At 36.3% G+C, this 23,832-nt stretch overlaps 1 protein-coding gene across 1 annotated transcript; it reads right to left on the bottom strand.

The window, feature by feature from the left end:
* Positions 1-564: 564 nt before the first annotated feature.
* LOC120355833 (spectrin beta chain-like) lies at positions 565-22,362 on the bottom strand (the record flags this gene model as incomplete). The annotated part of the gene is made up of 14 exons (XM_039444561.1): positions 565-740; positions 3,427-3,567; positions 3,599-3,704; positions 4,959-5,073; positions 5,852-6,161; positions 7,435-7,623; positions 8,101-8,304; positions 10,433-10,633; positions 12,777-13,031; positions 14,765-15,050; positions 16,353-16,567; positions 17,737-17,962; positions 19,770-20,070; positions 22,074-22,362. Coding segments are annotated over 14 exons (3,014 nt in total), but the record flags the coding sequence as incomplete, so codon positions are not given.
* Between the last annotated feature and the right edge of the window lie 1,470 nt (positions 22,363-23,832).

Below are 23,832 nucleotides of genomic sequence, written 5' to 3' on the forward strand. Positions count from 1 at the left end.
ATATGATACTGGAACCTACCAGACCGAGGAACTCATTGTGAATGGGATATAGTAAACTACTGTAATCTTATTATAAGTATTATATTCTACCTTTAATAACTAACTAAAATTACTAACTAATCATAGATGTTTCAGAGAGGAAACCTATTATCACTCCGACACATATTATTATAGAGGGTATCATAATTAGGACTAAGTTTTATTATTAGCAACTTTTGTATGTATATTATAATAATTGTGTATATTAAGTTTGTCAATAAACTCCTCTGCTTGCAATTCATTGGCAATCAGAGAAATTATTATTATGGACTATGCCTATAGTGTGTAATTGCATTCTCTGATCGGTTCAAGTGACAGTTCATCATGATCAGAATTCAAAAACTTTTGTACAACCGGACACGAGTTTGAAATTTGATTGATTTGATTTTGAAACCTCTTAATTGTCCCATAAGTTTACAAAAAATGTACAATTTGCAAACATTACATCATTATACAGGACGATAAAGACCAAAGGTATACCTATTTGGGAAACTAAATTGAGCAGAAACTATTGATTCGACTTGCCTATTGAACATCTGCAGATTGAGTGACTGCGACAGTAGCTGTTGCCGGTTCTCCCACATCTGGTGCAGATCCTCCCATCCATCTCTGAGGGCCTTCAGCCGCTCTCGCAGGAACATGTACTGCGGATCGTCCTGGGTGCTCGGTTCGGCCGTGATACGCTGGCCGTACTCCATCATCTAAAATCAATTATGATTAAAATGAATGAATGATCCCTATGGGGCCCATTACACAATCAAATAACCTATAGAATATATTTGACCAGCTTTTATCAACGATTTAACTCCCAATAGATTATCAAAACATTATGAATAAATTATAAAAAAGATAGAATGTAACTCTAGGTATCTTCCTCTCTTTTTTCTCTTCCACCACACCCCCAACCACAAAGCCCATGGTTTTTATATTTGTAACATTTTATTGTCTTTTATTTGTTTCGTAATTCTTTGTAATTTTGTTTTGTGTTGTTTTGTGTTTTTAATAAATTGAATTGAATTATGAATGTATGATAGACATTAATTTGTCATTGAAACACGGGAATGCGATCAATTATTTGATTGAATAAACGATTTAGTTCACTGACTGACTAGAGTGCTTTCACGTTTCAAGAACTCATTTTCAACATTGTGAAAGTATGATCACTATGGGGCCCATTACTCAATCAAATAATTTATAAAATAGCTTTGACCGTTTTTTTTTATTATCAATGATTTGACTCCCTATAATGGACCCATATTGGATAAACAAATACTTTGTGGAAGATCAATGAATCAAATCAGTAAAAAACTTTATTGGCATTTTAAATCATGAATACAAAAGTGAATTCGTAAAAAATAAATGACAAACGAAAAGAGAAGATATAGAAATAATTTCAAGATAAGTTGAAAAAAGATGATATATTCAAGCAACACCGCATATGAGAACAATATATAGTTGAATATCGTCAGAATGTACGTTGATGGGCAGTAATTAAATAACATCGTCTCAATTTAGTACATACAGTAGTCACTTAATTCATATATTATTATTGTTGATTAAGTTGTTACATACTGACTAGAATTAACAATAACACAGATAAAATAATAGATAACAAACTAGGAAATGCGTATCATTATAGTTTAATAACATAGCCTACAATTTATAAAAAAAACAGAAGACAAAAAATGTCAGTGCATAGCGTACTTGGTGTAGTCGTCGCGGTAGTTGTCAATCTCCTCGCGAATGCTCTGGTGCTGATTCAGCAACTTCTCGGCGTCAGCAAGCGAGCTGGAATGTCCTCAGATGCCACGTCTTTCTGTGTCTTCGTCAGCCAGGCCTAGACACCACACACCACAAAACATAACAATCATTATGAAAAGTCTTAGCTCCACCTAATAAAGAGCATTTCAATTATTATAGATTCTATTTTCATCAAATCGATAAATAATGGACAGTCGAATTGAAGCTGCAGAAATGAGATTGCTAAGGAGTGTGTTTGGATGCACTAGAATTGATAGAATCAAAATACTGATATAAGGTAGGTTTTATCGTTGCTCCTCTGCATGAAAGAATTATACAAAATAGACGCAACTGATGCAGTCATTTGAATAGAATGCCACCTGGAAGAATGACATTTGAAGTCCAAAACTATAGACCTACTGGAAAAAGAGATGTAAGGAGGCAAAGAAAGAGATGGGTACCGGAACAGGTTAATTAATAAACCTAATCCCGAAGTGAAGATGATGATGAGATAATAAAATGAATTAATCAATATTGAGAGTTTTACAAAACTTGGAAATTGAGTCGACATGTTTTCTAGTATTCATCGTTTCTCGACCCCTAAATTCACAGTAAATAATGCGGTGAGTGTTATCAAACTGACTTTCACTATTGAAATTTAAAAGACTTTTGTCCGGGCTAATGTTTTTTATTTCATCATGAGGGAATTATTATAAGGAAAGTTTTTTCAATTTTGTAAGGTAACATATTAATTTCACCAATAAAGTTTCACTTTATAGATCCCAAGGGTGAATTCACTTAATCTCAGTTGATCTAGAAGTAGCCCGGGTGGACAACTTCAGTACGTACAGTTTCAAGTACGTCATCTTCCCGTTGATTTTAGAAAGTCCTTTGGATACTTTACCACATATTTAATTCTATTAAGAGATAATTCATTTATTTATTCGTGGATACAATTACAAATCATATAAATATGATCAGGAAGGAACAACAGGCTTGGCCAAAACTATTCCATTCCCAATTTTGATAATTAATAGCATGTCCAAAAAAATAGGTTATGCTTCTATAATAATAATAATTATTATTATTATTATTATATTATTATTATTATTATTATTATTATATTATTATTATTATTATGTTCTACTGTAAAACGTTCAAGTTCAATTTTCGTCCAAATATACATATAAGCTAGACATTTTGAATTTAGAAGAATTAAAACACAAACCTATATTTAAATATACAACTTAATTATCACTGCATATTGAATTGAACAAGTTATTTTATAAAAGTTTGAGGCCAAAAATACTGAATGATTCCAGCATATTGTCATTTACAAGCAAAAACCTAGCCCCTGAATTTTCCGTAAACTATCCTCTAACTAAATGCTCCCCAACTCTAACCCATTCTCACTAGTCCGTAAATAGTGTGCGACGGCATAGCTGACTGTGTATCAGCCTACACCGAAATGTTGCCATGAAAGCTTGACATGGTGAATGGCTCAACTTCTCATTTCTTGCAATATCTCAAGTATTGGTCGGAAAAGGTGTTTTGATGAACTGAAATGTTGACAAAGTGAATGTCAAGTGCTGGAAGAAATAGGTGCTTGACAAACTGAAATGTTGACGAAATGAACGTCACACTGACCTGGAAATGGTCCAAGTCCCTGAGGAAGCGGTGCAGATCGCCGGCCTCCTCGAGCTTGCTGTCGCGCTCCTTGAGCATCTGCGTCAACTGGTCCCAGATGGCCTGTATCTGCGTGATGCGCTCGCGGATGGCAGCGGCCTCCTCGGGGTGTTCGCCGCCGATGGCGTCGGGCCTCTGCCTCCAGCGAGTCCAGTTTCGCCTGGATGGCGGCCAGGTCGCGCTCCATGCCCGACAGCCGTCGCTGCAGTGTCATGATGCCGGTCAGGTCCATTTCCAGGCTGCAAGGTGAACGCAAATTCAGTAATGACACTCACACTAAACCACTATGTCGTCTTCATCATCAACATAATCTTCATCATGTACAATTACTATACTATAATTACTACAACAGGGAACAGGATCAGGCGCCCAAATGCTCCAAAAGACCTCAGAATCAATAGAAATATTTCAAATTCATCATCATTTTGTTGTCGATGGAGTAATTATATGATGAACAAAATTCATCATAATTTTGTTTCAATGTGGAAAATAGTGAAGAATAGGAAAGTCGCACATAATCTTTATTTGGACAATTTATTTTATGAAATTGGGAAGAAAAGAAGTTTTGAACTGTTGTCTGTTTCTTTGTCCTTGAGTTGATTGTAAATGATAACTAAATAAATAAAAAAATCCGTGTTTCGGATGGACACGTTAATCCGCCCCCGCTGCCTAAAAACAGTCGTTAGGTCATGTCAGAGGCCCTGAAATTGATCAGGTGCGACTTGAAAACTCTGACAACAGACCTGAGCCAGCCAGGCTACTCAATATTTATTATATTATTATCACGCATTAATCAGCTATAAAGCAGCCTGCAAACAGGGACATTACTAGCGGCTACTAGCGACTATGGGAACGTGGAATTTGAAATGTCCTGAACTGAAATGTACATGACACTTACAATTCCGTACTCCCGAGACAGCTAGTGGACGCTTAGTAGAGGCTACTATTGTTCGTGTGCATTTTGTTTTACTATAATAATATCATGTTTTCCATCTTGTAAAATGCATATACTTACTTCATCGTGCTTAGTCCAGCACAGTTGACATTAATATCTTGCACACACAAGTAACAAAATTAAAGATGTAGAGAAAATATATGAAATTGAAAAAATAAATAATTTTCACTTTTGATACTGTATTGGACGAGATATAGTGATAATTATCTGTAATGAAAACACAAAAATTTTGTTTAATTTTTTGTTTTCATGATATATTTGTCATTCTTGAATTGTCAACATTGTACCACTTCTTTATTTATTTTTTCAACAATCATTACTTAACAACAATCACTGAGGATACTCCCATTTGATAGGTAATTTGTCCAAACTTGAGAATATAGGTCATTGTAATAGTAAAGCAGGCCATTTGTTGTCCAACATCAAATGTTGGATATGGCATCGGACCGTAATGCGCAGGCTACACCAAACTCGCTCCCGCGGCGGTAGCGAAAGTAAAAAACTCGCTTTCCATGTTATTAAATTGAGCAGGCCACACCGAGCTCGCTCCCGCAGAGGGAGTACCTCGGCGGTAGTTTCACTTGGCCGTGCCAGACAAACTTTTGAAACGTCTGCTGGTGGTACTACCGCCGAGGTAGCGAGTTCGGTCTGGCCTGCACAATTGAATAACATGGAAAGCGAGTTTTAAAAGTTCGCCTTCGGTAGCGCATGCGCAGGATACCGAGACTCACACGTGACAATGAGTCATTCGCATGTCTACAGCGACGCAACATTTTGTGTTTGAGTTGAAATTGAGCTGTTGTCATTTCGTGTTGACTTCCAATAATACATTGATTTTCAATGGAGAGCCTAATTGAAGAAGTGAGGAAACGACCAATATTATGGGATTTTAAAAGCGACAACTATAAAGATGTTACGAGAAAAGATAGAGAGTGGGACGAGATTTCCAACATATTATAATGAGTTCCTCATCACTATCAGAACTACTGTCCTCTAACCACGGTACGTTATTTCTAAGTGATTTTTGGTCGCTCAAATTAATTAGCGTCATGTTCACTGTCGATAACTTCTGCTACTAGCTACTAGTACCTACAGTACTACGTGACGAAGTACAGCGCTGTGGTTGCTGGCCTTTCCCCACTACTATAGAACCACACTCATCAAAACAAAACAAAAAACAAACTACCACTAGCGGACGTTTTTTAGTGTGGCCTGAACTACCACCGCGGGAGCGAGCTCGCTACCTCCAGCAGACGTTGGTGTGGCCAGTGCTTCTAGTCTAGAAGTCTAGACTAGAAGTGCTAGCCTAGTTGGAAGTCTAGTAGTACGAGTTACATCAACTAGAGGTCCAACAGAAACGTCCGACATCCGACTAGCCTTTGAACAGAATGTCTGCAAACCGTGTGCAGACATAACAGGATAACAACTGACCTATCAGTAGACTGCAATATGCGCTTCTTGTCCTCGATCCAGGACACAGTCTCGCGACACTCGATGTGGAAGGTCTGCAGACCGTGCGCAGAGTGAGCTCCTCTCGCTTGGCCTCGGCCTTCTCCCTGAGCTCGGCCCACTCGTGGTTGAGCTTGTTCTGCCGGCCGACGATGTCCTCCGAGTTGGGATGCTCGACGTGCAGCAGCTGCCTGGCCAGCTGGTTCACCACGGCTACCTTCGACGCGTTCGCGTTCATCTCCTTGTCGAAGCCATCGTAACGGTGCTTCATTATCTCCACGTCCTCTATGTCCTGCCACAGCACATACACAGTTACATTCATTAGAAATCGCATGGAAAAAATATAAAGGCAAAAACCAATATTTAAAAGGACGTATTAACAGGCAATTATTTATTTATTCACAATGGAGACAACGGGTTTCCCCAAATATGTCTCCTTGACAATAAAAATTGTACAGATACAAATGAAAAAAGAAAAATAATACGAACTTATGCAGTAATAACTAATACAAACACCAAAAATACCACCTAATTCAAAAATGAAAATACAAAGATTTCGAATACTTATGAAAAAGTAAAAGTAAAACAAATTGAGAATTCAAAATTCCAAAACTTATAAAAAATTGAAGAATATAATAACAAATAAAGAACAAAAATTTTATTTATAGAATAAATTAACATTTATAACTGAACGACGTCCCAAACCATATGCACATCCACACTGACACACCAACTATTTATTTGATCAGATCATGCTTACACAAGATTATCATATAACGCTTTCCGGAATTTATTATTGTAAAATTCATACTAAGAGCCGTTTGCACAGTGACAGTTCAAATGGAATCATGGTGCCTGTTGCACTAAAAAGTCAGTTAAATTTTAATCCTGATTAATTTCATGATAACCAATCAGAGAAGCCGTCTTTTCAAGAAGGTTTACTCTCATTGGTTTTCATAAAATTAATCACGATTAAAATTTAACCGACTTTTGTGAAACCGGGTCTCAGTTTGAACTGGATCGTCAATATTATATTTCGTTTCGTGATTCATTCTGACATTAAACCACCAGATGATTTGATTGAGTTTGAACTGTCCTTGACCGGCGTTAAAATTAGTCAAGTTCCCTTGAGTTCACGTTTTCTCGACGTTTGCGAACTTGGGAGTCAAGTTTTCATAACATCAAAAAAATATAATTATGAAGTAATAAACAATCTAATTAATCTTAAAATTTTCTTCTTCATCTGCATGAATTTGCGACAATCTGCGACAATTTACCGCATCTCCAAATCTGCGGAGCTTTTATTTTCAATATATTACAATCTTTATAACTAATTCAACTATTCAAGATAAATGAAGATAATTTTGAATCATAATGAGATATTTTTGTTGGAAGGAAAAATACAATAATGAAAATTAGCGTGTACAACCGTAGTGAAACAACGTGGATTTTGTAGCAAAGCCCAACCTTCGAGGTCCCGTATTATGGGGATTTCAAGGTGTATTGCAATAATTACTCAATAATTTTATCATTAATTTACTTAATAATTGGAATATTAGTTTTACCTTGACAGGAACCATGGTCTGCAGCATGCGGTCCTTCTCTCCGATCCATTGCTCGACTCCGTCTGCCTCGCTGAACAGCTTGTAGAGAGAGAGCGCATCCAACAGCTGTTGCTTCCTCAGCTTGGCCAACTCCATTAGCTCCTTGTAGCGCTTGTCGATCGACGCCAGTCGCTCCACCACTTCTGGAGCCTACAAAAATAAAGAAAAATATTACTTCAAAATCTTTAAATGATTAATATCACAGTTAGTATAAAATTATGAACAACAAAAAGTGCACTTCAATAATGAAAAATTATTATTAAACTATGAAGCTCTTGGGTGTCTTTGACAATCTCAGTTGAGGAATTGGCCCATGCTTTTAAAATTTTTCATCACTTTTGATTTGGATAATAATAGTAATAATAATATCGAGCCTTTTCCCACTCAGGTGCGTTTCAAGTCAGTTGCTTCCACGAGTCTCGGTCATGGGATTCGTTTGGTGTTACTCCCTTCTCTACAAGATCTTGGGCGATACATTTTTCCCATTTCTTCCTAGGTCTTCCCTTCTTACTAGTGCCTTTGACATCCAAGTGGTCGAACTTATTTCCCACATATCGTCCTCCCTTCTCTTCACATGTCCGTACCACTTGAGAAGTAAACAATGCAACTATAATTTTGAATGATTACCTGTCGGTCCTGTTCGCCCAATTCGCTGGCCTGCTGGTGCAGAGCCTCAATGGTGGCCGCATAGTTCTTGACCTCATCAGTGGCGTCCTTGTGCTTCTTGAGCAGTGACTGCACGTTGGCCTCATCCCGACCCACGTCCTCACTCGACACAAGTCGCAGAGTGTCCAGCATCCAGATGTCAACGTCATCCGCGTCCGCGAAGAACTGAAAATCAACATACATTTATTTACACCGGTATTCGACCTGCAGTCATGCTACTGTGATAATGTCTTTTCGGTCCCAAAATTTTATAGTTTTTTCAAAGTTTGGGAATTTTCCAATTATTTGTAGCCTAATTAATTTAATTCAATTCAGAAGTATTTTTTTAATTTCAAAAAGATTTTTGTATGTATGGATTGTAAATTGAGTATGTAATTGAAGAATTTCTAAGTGACTCACATAACCTCTAGCTACATTTGGACAGTTGTATAAATTAAAATTGGAACCATTTTTGGTGTAAGTTAGCCTGTGGTACTTTTCTATAAGTTATATAATTTTGAATGATTGAATAAATAAATAATGGCAACGAGGCTTGATCAATAGAATAGAATATTTTCTTTATCCAACACAGCAAATTGTGTCGAATATCGTCAATAAAAGCGTCAGCAATACAGTTGAATATCGTCATTAAATAATATTTATACAGATTTTAGATGTGAAGTCAACAAAATAAATATTAATATACAAAATTTGAGTCAATAGCATACCATTTATCACACGATAAAACACAATACCATACCTACAAAACTAATCAAAATTTGAACTTTTGAATTCTTCTACGATGTATATACGCAACTTGTGGTAATGGAACGGTGTGAAAAATTATGTGACGGCATGACATAAGCCAGTCCAATGTGCTGCATGACATGGATATACGAAGACTGTACAGTTCTTTATATTTATTTATCTACGACAATGTTATAATGTAAACATCACAATCAATCCAAAAGCAGGGGTCTTTTCGCAATGGATTTCCAAAACTAAACTATAATGTGATGCTGGTGGCATCAACATTTAAACACCGTTTCTGATGCTGGCAGCCGGGTTCAGTTTGTCAAGTTTTCACAAAGTCAAGTATTTAGTTTGACTAGATTTCAATTGGTCAAGTTTTCAGTTCGTCAAGATTTAAGTACGTCATGTTTTCAGTTGTCTAGTTTTCAATATTTCAAGTTTACTGTTCATTCTCTCTGAGTATTTTTCATCTAAGTATTTCATTTTTTTACCATATATAGGCTACTTGGTTTATTTCTAACCTTACAAGCAATGTAAGGATATTTCTAACCCAAGTAAGCAATGGGATAATTTGCTTGAGTGTTCGTAGATAAAATAGTGTATACAACAGTTTTATATATTGTCTTTAAAGCACTCGTGAAATGTTTAAGACACGCGTTCGCACACTTCGCTCGCTCGCTTGTGTCTTAACTCTACATCTAACTCGTGCTTTAAACACCCTTATTATAAAACTAAGTTTTTAGAATTAAGTTTGTATTTTCAGTTCTTTTTCAAAATTATTTCTTTAATATATGAATCTTCTCTATTCAAGTGATAACTATGTGAAATATCTGTTCTATTTTTTGATTTGAAGCATCTAAATTTGAAAATTTACTTTGTGACTGAACATATTAGTGGTCTGAAAATTTTGCGAAGTGAAGAGCTACAAGACTTAACCTATTTCGGACTATGTGTAACCATATCTAAATTGGGGAGAGGAATAGCAGAAGGTTACCTTATTTTTCCTCTCCCTATCATTTATATGATGTTTACTTATTATATCAATCAATAAAGAATAAATAAAAATAAAAGAATAAAACTGTTGTATAAACTACTATTTTTAACCTGGTCATATAGGACATATATATGAATCATATATTTATCCCATATTGATCAGGATTTTAGAGTTTTAAAATTAAAAAAGTTCAATGAACAGTGTTTTTGTCTTTGAACAATCTTTGTCATCGACAGAAAGATTGTTTATTTTATTTGTTGTCAATATTAACGTGGCTTCTCTTTTGTTTCTAATAACAAACGTGCCGCTTGTGCGACAGATAAAAATATGTACTTGAAATGGCTTTCATGTTTGGCATTGACTGAGTTTATATTAATATAAACGTTACATAATTGGTGAAGGCATATCATGCTTACATATTATGTTAGTCAATGTTCGCATTTCAATTGGTAATTTATTGTGTTGTTTCGCATAGGTTGGCATCTTCTCATACAGCTGTAATCTGTGTTGGTGTATGGCTAGTTTATTTTTCCCCGAATGTAGATGTGTATAGGGTCAATAACTGACCTGATGGAAGTCGACAGCCTCCTCGAGCCGCTTGCGTCGATAGGCGGCGGTGTCCTGGAGATGGCCCCACATGGCCAGCGTGTCCTGCAGCCGCTCCTCGATGCGGTCGGCGCCAAAGTGCTGCTGCCTCACTAGCTCCTCACCCACAGCAACCACTGCCATCAGTTGTGGCTTGTGGCTGGCGATCTCGCTTTCCAGCGCCTGTCAAACATAAAATAAAAGATGCAAATCAGTGAAAAATGACGAAATCAAGTTTGACAAGACCAGCACTAAACTAGACAATCCAAACCGTTCCTTATTCGTTGATATAATTACAAATCATATGAATATGATCGGGATAGAACAACAGGCATAGTCCAAAACTATTCTGTTCTCAAATTTTGATAAATAATAAAATGTCCGAAAAAATAGGTTATGTTCTTACTGAGGAAATTTAAATTTCATGTGTGCTAAGCAACAGATTGATGGCTTCTGACAATTTGTGAACACTTCATAAGAAACGATATTACTCTTTTCCTGCTGTTGTGTGACCACAGCCATAAGAAACAATGTTACTCTTTTCCAGGGAATGTGTGACTACACCCACAACAAGCAATGCTCCCCATTCCCTGTATTTCAGTAAACACAGTCATAACAATAACAACCAATGTTAATCTTTTCCAGTCATTGTGTGATTACTGCAATACGAATGAGCAGTAATTCGTTGGAACCCACCTTATGCTGGATTAACAACAAATTTATAATTTCTCCAGACAATGTATGAATGCTGCCATAACAACCAATGTCAATCTTTTCCAATCATTGATATCTGATTCATTTAGTGAACTATGCCATAAGAAGCAATGAACAGTAATTCATTGGAACCCACCGTCTGCTTGATGAACAACAGATTGATAGCTTCTCTGACAATGTGTAAACACTCACATAACAATGTTACACTTTTCCTACTCATGTGTAAACACTGCCATAAGAACCTACCTTATGCTGCTAAGCAACTGATTAAAATAGAAAGAAAAATAAAAAATCTCAGTACCCTTTTTGAATTATTTAATCACCAATTAAATATTATTAACTAATATTATTATTACTAATATTATTATTTATTGAATAATTCAAAAGGGTACTGAGATTTTTTTATTTTCTTAAATATTATTTAAGAATATTATTATTAATTATTTGATTAAATAATTCAAAAATCTGGTGTGGCGCACTCACACGACTTTCCTTGCGTATAAAAATTGATCACCTGACGCCAGTGTTCTCGCGCATCTCAAGTCTACTTATAATCAAAGATCTTAGCCAGCTGGTGACAGGACAATAACGCTGGAGACATACGAGGTCTGCTATCTCTTCATTGTGACTCATTTGATAGAATCAACAATTGCCAACAGTTTGCAATTGGATAATCACATTTTCTCAAATTTCGAGCTTATTTACAATTTTAGGTGAAAATGTTACTGAACATTAATTGTAGAGATTTTCATGCTCAATCTTTTACACTCAATTTTTTTGTTTAAATTGTGCCTGAAGCCTGATAATTGAGAATCTAAAATCAAACTTTGCATAGATGGGGCGGAGCTCCTGAAATTTTTACAGATATGAGACTTGTGGCAGTTGATAGAACTCATCAATGACTATTTCAGGAATGAATTTAATCAAAATCGTTGAAGCCATTTCCGAGAAAATCACGAAAAACCCTGTTTTTGACAACATTTTCTTCATTCTAGCCGCCATCTTGAATCGCATTTGATCGAAATTGTTCGTGTCGGATCCTTATAGTGTAAAGACCTTAAATTCCAAATTTCAAGTCATTCCGTTTATTGGGAGATGAGATATCGTGTACACAGACGCACATACACTCATACACACACACACACACACACACATATATACAGACCAATACCCAAAAACCACTTTTTTGGACTCAGGGGACCTTGAATCGTATCGAAATTTAGAAATTTGGGTAAATTATTTTTTTTCGGAAAGCAATACTTTCCTTACCTATGGTAATAGGACAAGCAAAGTAATAAGGGAACTGAGATTTTTATTTTTCTTTCTACATATTTATATTACAAGTAGCCCTATACGGAAAAGAGATAAATTGAACTGATCAATACTGATAAGGCTTCACCTGACAAGCTGTGAAAGCTGCCATAACAACCGATGTTACTATTTTCCTGCCTTTGTGTGAACACAGCTATACCAAGCAATGTTACACTTTTCCTGCCATTGTATGAACCCACCTTATGCTTGCTCAGTAACAAATTTATGACTTCTCCAGCCAATGTGTGAAAACAGTCATTAAAACCAAAGTAATTCTTTCGTTGCTCATGTATGAACGCACCTTATGCTTGCTGAGCAGCAGATTGATAGTGGTGAGATCGTGGCCGATGTCTCCAGTGCTGACAATCTGCTCCTTCTCCTTGATCCAGTTCTCCTCGTCAGCCATGTCCCAGTAGAACTGCCACAGCCTCCTCGATTCCTCCAGACGCGCTCTCCTCTCCACGGCAACTTGACCAGTTCGGCGTAGGCGTCCTCCAGCTGTTGCACGCGTTCCACGATCACCGTCGGCTCGCATGGCCGGAAGCCCTCTGTTTTCCTGAACAGATCAAATAAAATCAGATCAATTCAAATTCATCTATTGTTACAACATTGCAAATTAAAATTCTCTATTTGTCATACAATACAAATAATTTAGACATGTTTTTTATTTCATTATGTTCACTGATTCATAGTTCGACTGACTCCTTCCCCAAGCTCAAGCTTGTTGTTTTTAATGAAAAAGACTAAGAGATTGTCAAAAAACCACAGATTTATTGATACTTAGAAAGACCGGTTTCGGTTATTACACATGTCAATCTCTGATAAACTAAAACTATAGTTTAGAAACCCGTCTTCTAAGTATCAATAAATCTGTGGTTTTTGACAATTTCTTAGTATTTTTCATTTAATATGAATAATTACCACAATATCAACTTCTCAACTACACAAAAAGCTTGCTCTTTTTGGGAAGTAGTGCCTAATGTTCTAATTCGTAGAATAATTTCATTATTGCATTGTACATTGTATAGTTTATTGATTTATTTTGTAATGTGTGAGGAATAAATAAATTAAAATTAAAAAAAAAAGAATGAATAAATATGGCACTACCGGCAAAAGTCAACTTGTAAGCCGGCAGTGACTGCCGTCAAAATATAAAAAATAAACCATTTTAGAAAACAGAGCTTAAAATATCACACATCTTTCAATTTTATTCTCAGAACAATTATACCCAGTTGCACAAAAGTGCAACTTTTTAAGGTGATTAAATTATTACAGTTTAATGTCACGAGAACCAATCAGAGAAAAAGTCATTTAATCACAGTTAAAATTTAGCAGACTTTTGTGCAACCGGGCACTATCTATCTATTCGGGTATCCATTAGTATCTAGGTATTCAAAATTGTTTGACAAATTTTATTATTAATAGTTCCCTAATTTTTATGAATGTATTTTAGTTAAGTGCAGTAGCATATATTTACTTTTTGTAAAGCTTTTTTGTATTTTGTTTTTGGCAAATAAATTCATTCAATTATTATAAGGCCTTCGCTCGACAAAAATCGGAGCAATGTCCAACGAAGGCCAATGAAGGTGAGCGCTGGAAAATAACCCATCCACACTCTGGCGCTCCTCGTCATTTGTACGCATTGGCCGATAGTGTGGATGCTGAATGAAAGCTAAAGCTTATTTATGACATAAAACCATCTAATGTACGTGAATAATGACATAGAGAAACAATAGGTTAGGTAGATATTCCATGGTATAGGGCGTTTATGTCGCAACTTTTACTGTTATCTCAAGCCGATAGTCCACGTATTTCTTTCCTAAAAAGCTGTGTGACGCTGGTAGTCTCTCATAATGTACCGTTCATACACTCTCACCCGGCCAAAACAGTGAAAATCTACAATAAACGATAGTAATCGACTCAAGGTAACAGTAAAAGCTGCGACATAAACGTCCTATACCATGGGATATCTACTTACGCTATTGTTTTTCTATGATAATGATTAGGCCAACACTGATTCACTTCATGCCGAAGCATGCCTTGTAAAACGACTATGAACAAAACTACTCAAAGGCAAAATGATTGACAAATTCTTAATTCCTGGCTCAGAAGCATAAATCGCTTGAATAGTCTGTTAAACTTTGACAAATTCTCACTGACATTGAATAAACACTTATAAATGCCATAAATCATCAACACTTATTTTAGAAAAGTTGCCAGTGTGAAAACCCCCATACCACAACATTGGTTTCAAAAATGTGGCCAATGTGAAAGCCTCCATCCACTCACCTGGTCCAAGAACCGTTGCGACTGATGCACAACCGCCTTGACACGATCTCCAAGCACATTAATGTCAGCTTCAACTAGCTTATGCTTCTGCAGTAAGTCCTCAACACCCATGAGGTGCTTTCCGTAGTCGTCCGACAACAGACGCATCTTGAGCTCCTCCATGGAGTCGAGGATGTAGAGCATCTCCTGGAAGCTCTGCTGGAGCTGGAGAGACAACTCCAGGCGGAGTCGACGAGCTCGCAGAAGTTCCAGCAGGTAGTTCCATAGCCGGAGCACGTTGTCTTTTCTGGAAAACAATTGTACAGAACATATATAGAGGATCTAATACAAACTATCACAGATACTGGTAATCTACAAAGCCACTTTCATTATAACAAACTGAAATCCTATCTTTTTTCATTGCGAGTTTCATGTCCACATAGCCTTTAGCCTGTATGAGACAAGTAATAAAATGAAAAAATCACACAACTGAGAAAGATGAAAAAATATAAGCTAATAATTATTATGCATACAATGGACAATTGTATGAAAATTACATACTGAGCAGAAATATTGTATTAAATTTAATACTTTCGTTGCATTATGATAAAATCTGTGAATCAGGTATATCAAATATTATACAGTACTACTTGCTGCAAGTTGGAATGAATAGCACTCAATTCATCAATTCATGTAGAAATATAGTGACAAAATTAAAAAAGAGAGAGAAACTATAGTCTGTGGAAACCTTAGATTGCAACATTGCTCTTTCTTATGGAGTACACCACTGCTAGATTTCACAGAAGCCGGAAAGCCTGTGAGCTAATTGTGTGAGAGAAAGGGCGTAGGTGATTTTGATATAATCAGTATGAGAAAACAGCAACAGTGTTCTCGTACGGAATAACATTGACCATAAGTTGTGTTTCTTTTCTGGCTCAAAATTTTGCAAAATTACTCCAAATTTTCCAATTTTTAGAGATTTGAGTGAAATAGTTTTGTTTTCAATTAGTTTTTAAATATCAAAATTTAAAATTTTTAGTTTAGTCATTAGTTTTGAAGTGGAAATTGGACTTTTTGAAGTGAAAAGTGAATTTATAACCTCATTCTTTTTTGGAACTTTTATCTGTAAAAATTTGGGAGAAGACAGTTTTGGGCTATGACTGTTGTCTTCTCCCAATCATATTATATTATAATTCTGATTTGTGATGGTTAATTAAATAAATAACTCCACGTGATGCAAAAGGTTTATACCATAGAGAAAAGATAGCATAAGAAGATATCCCATGGTCTAGGGCGTGTCAGGTATATGTTTCGAATTTTACTGTTAACTCAAGCCGATAGTCCTATAAGTTATTTTTCGTGAAGATGTGTGACGCTGGTAGTCTCTCATGCTGTGCCGTTCTTACGGCTAAAACGGTAATAATAGACAGTAGTCGATAGTAATTGGCTTGATTTAACAGTGAAATTTTCAACATGAACGACTTATACCATGGGGCATGGAGTATCTCCTTATGCTATCTCTTATCTATGGTTTGCACGGACTATGGCAACCAATCACTCACACTCACATTTCAATTGTCTATAATGCATAAATCGCAACGTGACTGACCTGGCATTGATGCGATCGACATCGTGATAGTTCTCGGCGTCCAACTCCTCGCTGACGGTGACGACGGCCTGCACCCTCTCCTCGTAGGCGAAGATGTCCGTCTCGATGGCCTCGTGCTTCTTGGCGGCCGCCTCCACTGCGGCCAGGTCGCATCCAAAGTTGTCCTGCGACACCAGCCGCTGGTTCTCGCTCAGCCATGTCTCGCGCATGCTCGCCTAAACAAACACACAAATCATTTCATAAACAATAGATGACAGAAAGAAACTCACTAGCAAAATAGAATACTGGGTGAACACTGAAATTTACTTAAAAATAAGTCAAGAAATTGAAGCTCTTAGTTGATGGTAGCCTACAGGTTCATTATTTTTTCGTTTCATTTTTGCATTATTGGTTTAGTGTGTAATCCAAAAATGTAAAAAAGATACTTGAACTAGCTACATTTGGACTGTCGTATTAATTAGGTCTCAAGTCTGTGGTACTTTTCTGGAAGTTGAGTTATGTTAAATGATTGAATAAAAGTAAATTAATAAAAAAGCATCTATTCTTGTTTAGTTATACACATAATGTATTTCTTTTTTTATTCAATTATATACATGATTCTTCTTTCTATCTTATTATATAGGCCTACATAATATGTAACTGAATTAACTGCAAGCGAACAAATCTTCTTATGCCACCAGTGCCATTTCGTAGGAAAATATCATGTTATAAATGAAAATGTGTACTTCTTTGGTAACATTGAAATTATTCTATTCTTTAAATAAAAAAAGTGATATTTAGCCTCTGATACTGCGTTTACACTATGCAAGTGTAACACTATACTTCGCACAATTCAAGGAAGGTCACCAGCCTATAAGCAAGGTCACCAGTCTGGAGCATCATGGAGGTCGTGTTTAATAGCAGAAATATGCTTCAATGCCCGGAAATATTCTCAGACATCAGTGGTGTCCTAGCCTGGTGTCTTTCAAATCAAACTATTCCACAAGCCTACGACTCGGCTGCACAAAAGCCTGTCCAGTGATTACATGTAAATTGAACCAATCATTATTGAAATTTAACAGGCTTTTGTGCAATAGGGCCTAAGTAAGGTAATACGAAACTGATACACACATAATAAACTTTAATACAGTTCACTAATCTATGCTTGTATATATTTTTCAAACTGATAATTCCTTATCTATATGTTTTAATATAAATTGTACATGTGTATTTTAAACCAACACACACAAAAGTTGTCGGTGAGGACGTCTCATATCTTAACCCTTATTATAAAAGTTTAAGAATGAACGCTCCCATATACTAACCCTTATCAGAAAAAAATTCCGGTATAAACGCCCTCATATCCCAACACGGGTCACAAAAAATATGTTAGTTCGGAACCAACCTTGCGATTGAACCTAGCCGCCAGCTGTTCCAATTTCTCCTGTCTGATGAGTTCCTCTCTTAGAGCCAACTCTCGTTCGTGTTCTGCCTTCTCCAGCCTCTCCCACGCCTTGTTGATGTCCGATATCATTTTGCCCTCTTTTGGCGTGTAAGGCTTCTGGTTGTTAGCGCGCATTTTCGACTGCAGTGTGAAAAGCAGCACTTCAAGGTTGCCCTTCTCAACAAACCTGCAAAAAGAATTGGAATAAATAGAAAAAAAATACAATTCATTCTTATGGGAGTGTTCACAAACTGGTGGACTGCAAATAGTGCAAAAGCATTATTGATTCCTATGAGTGTTCAAACATTGGTGGATTGCAAAAGTATTAGAATACCACTCATTCTCACGGGGATGTTGAAAAATTGGTAGACTGCAAAATTATTAGAATTTCTTTGGGGATTTTCACACATTGCTCGTCTGCAATGTGTGCAAAATGACTAAAACGCAACTCATTCTTATGTGAGTGTTCAAACATTGGTGGACTGCAGTAGGTACAAAAGTATTAAAATACAATTCATTTTTATGGGGGTTTTCACACATTGGTGAATTAGAGACAGTGCAAATGTATTGTATTCCATCCATTCTCATAATGTTTTACAACACACACATAAGACCCTATGGTTTTATTTCAACTCAGCATAGCAAAATTTTTCCTGCTGAGGAAGAAAAGACAGCATAATTGAAAGAATAAGACGTTGATGTTGTCAATAGCATATAGTGGTATTGAATGTCAATAGCATAGTTGTTAATAGCATGTAGTCAATTGTCAATAGCATATAGTGGTATGAAAACATCAGCGTCTTATTCTATCAATTATGATGAAATATCACAACATCTCCCCCATACAATCAAATTATGAAAGACAGCATTCCTTCAAAATGATAAGAAACAAGGAAACGGTGATTCTAATTATTTAAAAACAATAGGAGGGATCAAGTTGATTGTTTCAAACTGTAACAATAATTGAATAATACGTACAGTGCTAATTGTCAACTTTGAAACTCTACTGCCCAAAAACTATTACAATTTTGATTGCACAAATTATAGATAAGGCGTATAATTATTATTGAACATTTTTATGAAAAGAATCAAGTTACATGAAGCAATTCATTTTTTGGCACTGTCAACATGAGAAAACTTGTGTTAAGGGACAATGAGTTGCAGTAGCCTCTAATTTTTAACATATCAAATAGACTAGAATCAAAATGATACTTTTTAACGTAATAGCAAACAATTTATTATTTTATTTATTCAATGATACAAAATTATTACGTAAAATAATTTGGGGGAGGATCAACAGGCACGACCCAAAACTGTTCCTCCACCGAATTTCGATTCACTAGAATAGATAGTTAGATAAGAACAAGAAATTAGTAAAGTAGAATGTTATTGAATGACAATTTTTTCCACATTGAGCCATTTACTTTCGTTTGTAAAAACACTTATCATTGAAATGATAGGGAGAGAAACAGAAAGGCGAGCCATATGCTATTTCTCTTTCAAAGTTGGATGAAATCAGTTCAATTCGAAAATGAAACACACAATAAGACAAAATAAGAAACAATGAAATGATGTCACTTATATGGGCTACTTTAAAAAAAATATTAAAAAACACAATATAAAAACATTAAGTAGCCTTTTTATGTTTTATATGTTGTGTTTTCAATAATTTTTAACCAATTAATTTGTGGAAAAATTGGCCAAAGTTGACAGTTTTTTTTATTGCAGAATATGATTTGTACATGATTGTAGTTACTGGTGGAAATATTAAAAAATTCTAGGGATGAAAATATGTTTTCAATAATAAAAACAATACCATCAAAATACAAAAAAAAATCTGCCGATATAGACGCTCTCATAACCTGAACATCATTTCAAAATAGTTGCCGATGTGAACACCCCCATATCTTAACCCATTTCACAAAATAGTTGCCGCTCTGAACGCTCCCACAACATAACCCTCATTTCAAAACAGTTTCCGGTGCAATACTCACTTGGGCGGCTTCTCGACGGTGCGATAGTTGCTGAACTGTGCGAGCTGCTGTTGCACGCCAACGAGTGAGTTGGCAAAGCGGCGGTCGCCGAGCGAGTCGATGGTGGCCTGAATCCAGAGCAGCAGGTCGGAGGTGAGGCGCTCGTACTCACTGACCATGCGGTCGTTGTCCATCGCGATGCCCACCACCTTCCCGATACGCTTGCCCTGCACCGTCTCCTGCTTCATCTTGTTGAAGTAGTGGTAATACGTCACCACGTACGTGATGATCGACTTCTCGTCCGGCTGCTCCACGAATACATCTGCACGACAACACACACACGTTTGTTTACATTCACAACAAGAACATATTGATGGAAACATAGGAAAACAATAAGCACAAAATTCTTCTTCTCAACAAAAATACAGGTTGGAGTTTTTACGTCACGCTTGAAAATGAATGGTTAGTGTAGCCCATAGTTTTTTATATTTGTAACATTTTATTGTGTTTTATTTGTTTCGTAAATCTTTGTAATTTTGTTTTGTCTTGTTTTGTGTGTTTTTTAATAAATAAAATAAATTGAAATTTGAAATAAGTTGGAATTTACCAAAACCTTATTCAATCTGCTCATCTACTATCTAAATTCGGGGGAGAAATAGTTTTGGATTAATTCTGTAAATTATGTAAATGAGTGTGCATGTGTAAATAGAATAATAAATAAATGTGTACAAAAATTAAACAGATAGTCTTCAATTGAGGCTTTAATAGTTACGGTTGGAAATAATGTGGAGTATGATTAGAATTTGTAATAATGAAACCGATAGTCTCCAATTGAGTTCTAACAAAAATCCCAATAACGTAATGCCTAAAGTAAATAAATATTACTAAAGTAAATTGCTTATTACCTAGTTTAATTATTCAGTTAATATTTCAATTATAAGTTGGTTATTATCATTAATTAGTTATTAAGAATTGACGAGGCACCAGTTCTAAAAGTGTATACTGTAAACAAACAATATAAATGCTGATAAATTAAATGCCTGGTTCACACTTTCGCCAAGTCGCTGGCTAAGCTTTCAAAAGTTTCATTTTTATTTCATTTTTTCCACGTTGGTCTAGCTATCCACACTACATTGTGACCATTTGTGGATGCTAGGCTGGTCACTAGCCTTCGTTCGCCTCATCTCGACAATCATTGTAGCGAAGGCAAGCGCAGGCACGTGAAGGCGAGCGCTGGCAAAGTAGCCAGATGAATATATAGAGACAGTATATATAGAGACACTCTCTGAGATGAATAAATAAATAAACCATCCGTTGTTGGTTATCAATATTGTTTTCACTATTATTACTTATTACTATCGTATTTTAATATAACTTTAAAGTGAAAAAACACTGACATTCTTTGGTGTGGCGACTCAAAACTGAGTTTCTGTTTGGCTTGAAAAAGTGCAATACCAGCACGAAACGGTCGTCGCCACGCCAAAGACTGTGAGTGTTTTCTCACTTTAAATAGTAATTTGTATATCTAGAGTGAAAAGTACGACTTTTTCTCCCTGTGGGAAAAAGTTTGAAGCCCGAGGCGAAGCCGAGGGCAGCAATTTTCCTGAGGGAGAAAAAGTATTTTTCGCTCGTGATGTACACAACATTTTTCCTCCATCTACATTTTTTTATAGAAACTGCAAATAAAATCATTCTAATAACTTACGTATTGGTGACAATGATTCCTAACAACATAACCTAAATCTAAAACCTAAAAACCGGTCGTCTGATTGGCACTGCCGATTACGCTATCTATTGGCAAAAGTTGTAACAATTATATCAGCTGAGCAGCTACCAAAAATGGCTGACTCCAGATCACGCGGTTCAGATTTGAATTGCAGATCAAATATTTGTTGGCTGGTATTTTGAATAGAATAAAATATTTTAAAAATTGTATAAATTTTTATCGTCTACTAATATTAAGAATATAATAATTATCATACAAACATATATTTCATGAGTTAATCAAATTTTCTGGTTGTGGTATTGAATTCAGTTGACTCAATGAGAGCACCTCTATTATGCTTTCTCATCTGAGCTTAGACCTTCTAACCTATTACAATGTAAGTTTCAAAATAGAGATGCTCCCCATGTTATTTAAATGGAGTCACTTTTACTCCCTAGGGAGTTTTTCTGGTTTTTACTACCGAGAGCGAAAAAGTGACACTTTAGTATTAGGTTTCAGGGAGTAAAGTAAGTACTTTAGACAGTAGGTGGAGGAAAAATATATTAAAATCCGATAGTAATAAATAAACCATGTAAATACATGAGCATGTATAAGATTACCTTCAGGATCGAGCAGCTTGGTGAGGCCCAGCTTGTCCTCGGCAACAGTGAACGCGGTGTTGAGGTTGTGCATGGCGTTGGACTTGCTGAGCTTGTCAAAGTGCAGCAGGTCGGGCCGGTGCTTGTGGATGATGGCGTTGAACGCCAACCCGTCTCGCCAGGATGTGGTGAAGTTGCGCACGTTCACATTGTGGTAGCCGGCCGTCTTCATCTGACACCATAGCAACAGAGCGTCCTTCGCCGACTGCGTCTCTTTGTTGTCGGTCTCCTCGATTGTGATGTCTTGGATCTGTGCACACAAAACGACATGCATTTTATTGACAATAGAAACAGACAAGTATTACCTTGATTGTGAATCTTGGATATGTACAAGCAACAGCAACAAAAAGTTTATTGACAAGAACAACAGGAAAGTCATAATTAATTGTTGACTGTCTCCTCGATTGTCTTGGATCTAGACAACAGCAAAACGACAACTTTTTTGACATAGAAACAGACAAGTATTACCTTGATTGTGAAATTTGGATATGTACAACAGCAACAAAAAGTTTATTGACAAGAGCAAGTCATACTTAAATAATTGTTGACTGTCTCCTCGATTGATATGTCTTGAATATGTGCACACAAAACATCAATCATTGTATTGACAAGAGCATAAGGTACGTCTTGGATCTGTACAAACCCAACAGGCAAGTCATATATCATGAATGATGCTCAACATAATTTCAAATTGATGGCTATCAACCACTCCGAAGACTTCTTCTACTCTATTGTAATGTTGACAACAGTAAGAATAGCTACGGTGACATTAAAATTAAAACGTGTGTAGGGTCTCAGTTCGTACCTACAAGGGTCATTTTTTTCAACCTCCGATCACATAAGGCTAGGCGCACACCAGTTAGTCAAGACAAGACACGTTTAGTCACAATACTTCACATAGTTGCTTATGCCGCAACTCACACTGATTAGTCATTGCAATTAGACATGTCTTCACAAGCAGCTATGTGAGGTATTGTGACTAAACGTGTCTGATCATGTCTTGTCTTGACTAACTGCTGTGCGCCTAGCCTTGCAGTAGGCAGGTGGTTTTCACAAAGTTGAACAGCTTGACATCCTACCTAACGCCCTGTGATTGTTGCGGCCAGATCGTCAATTGTTGTCGAGTTATAGACCCCAAAACATGGCAGCCTCATTTGAGTCTCCCGCCAGGTGCTAGTTGCGTAGTGTCATTCGTTTTTGCAAGCAAAAAGCAATAATTAACATTTCCTTAATTTTTATGTATGTATTTTAGTTAAGTGCAGTAGCATATACTTATAGTTATTTCTTGGAAAGCTTTTGTATTTTATTTTTGGTCAAAGATTTGTCAAAATTTAGAATCCACTAGGAATTATTCATTTTACGCAGTAAATGTTAAGAAATTGTGTTTGAATGGTATCGCAAAATGAAATACGTCAGTTAAAATGAATTTCCGTAATCGTTGTGATTCATGACAACTCGGCCTCACAGTGCTGGTGCAATGAAACGGCTTCTCCAGCAAATCAAATTGCATAATTTCGATCACCCACCATACAAACCTGACTTGGCCACTAGTAACTTATACTTTTCCCAAACTCAAGTCATGACTTTCAGGACAGAGTTTCCAAACGAACGAGGAGCTCCAAAACAACGTCATACCCCACTTAAACTCATTTGGAGACAGCATTTTAAAAAGAGTTTTGTTAGGCTGGCCCAATCGTATGACAAATGCATCAACCTCCAT

The sequence above is a fragment of the Nilaparvata lugens genome, unplaced genomic scaffold, assembly GCF_014356525.2.
Source record: "Nilaparvata lugens isolate BPH unplaced genomic scaffold, ASM1435652v1 scaffold4942, whole genome shotgun sequence".
In the NCBI taxonomy this organism is placed as follows: Eukaryota; Metazoa; Arthropoda; class Insecta; order Hemiptera; family Delphacidae; genus Nilaparvata; species Nilaparvata lugens.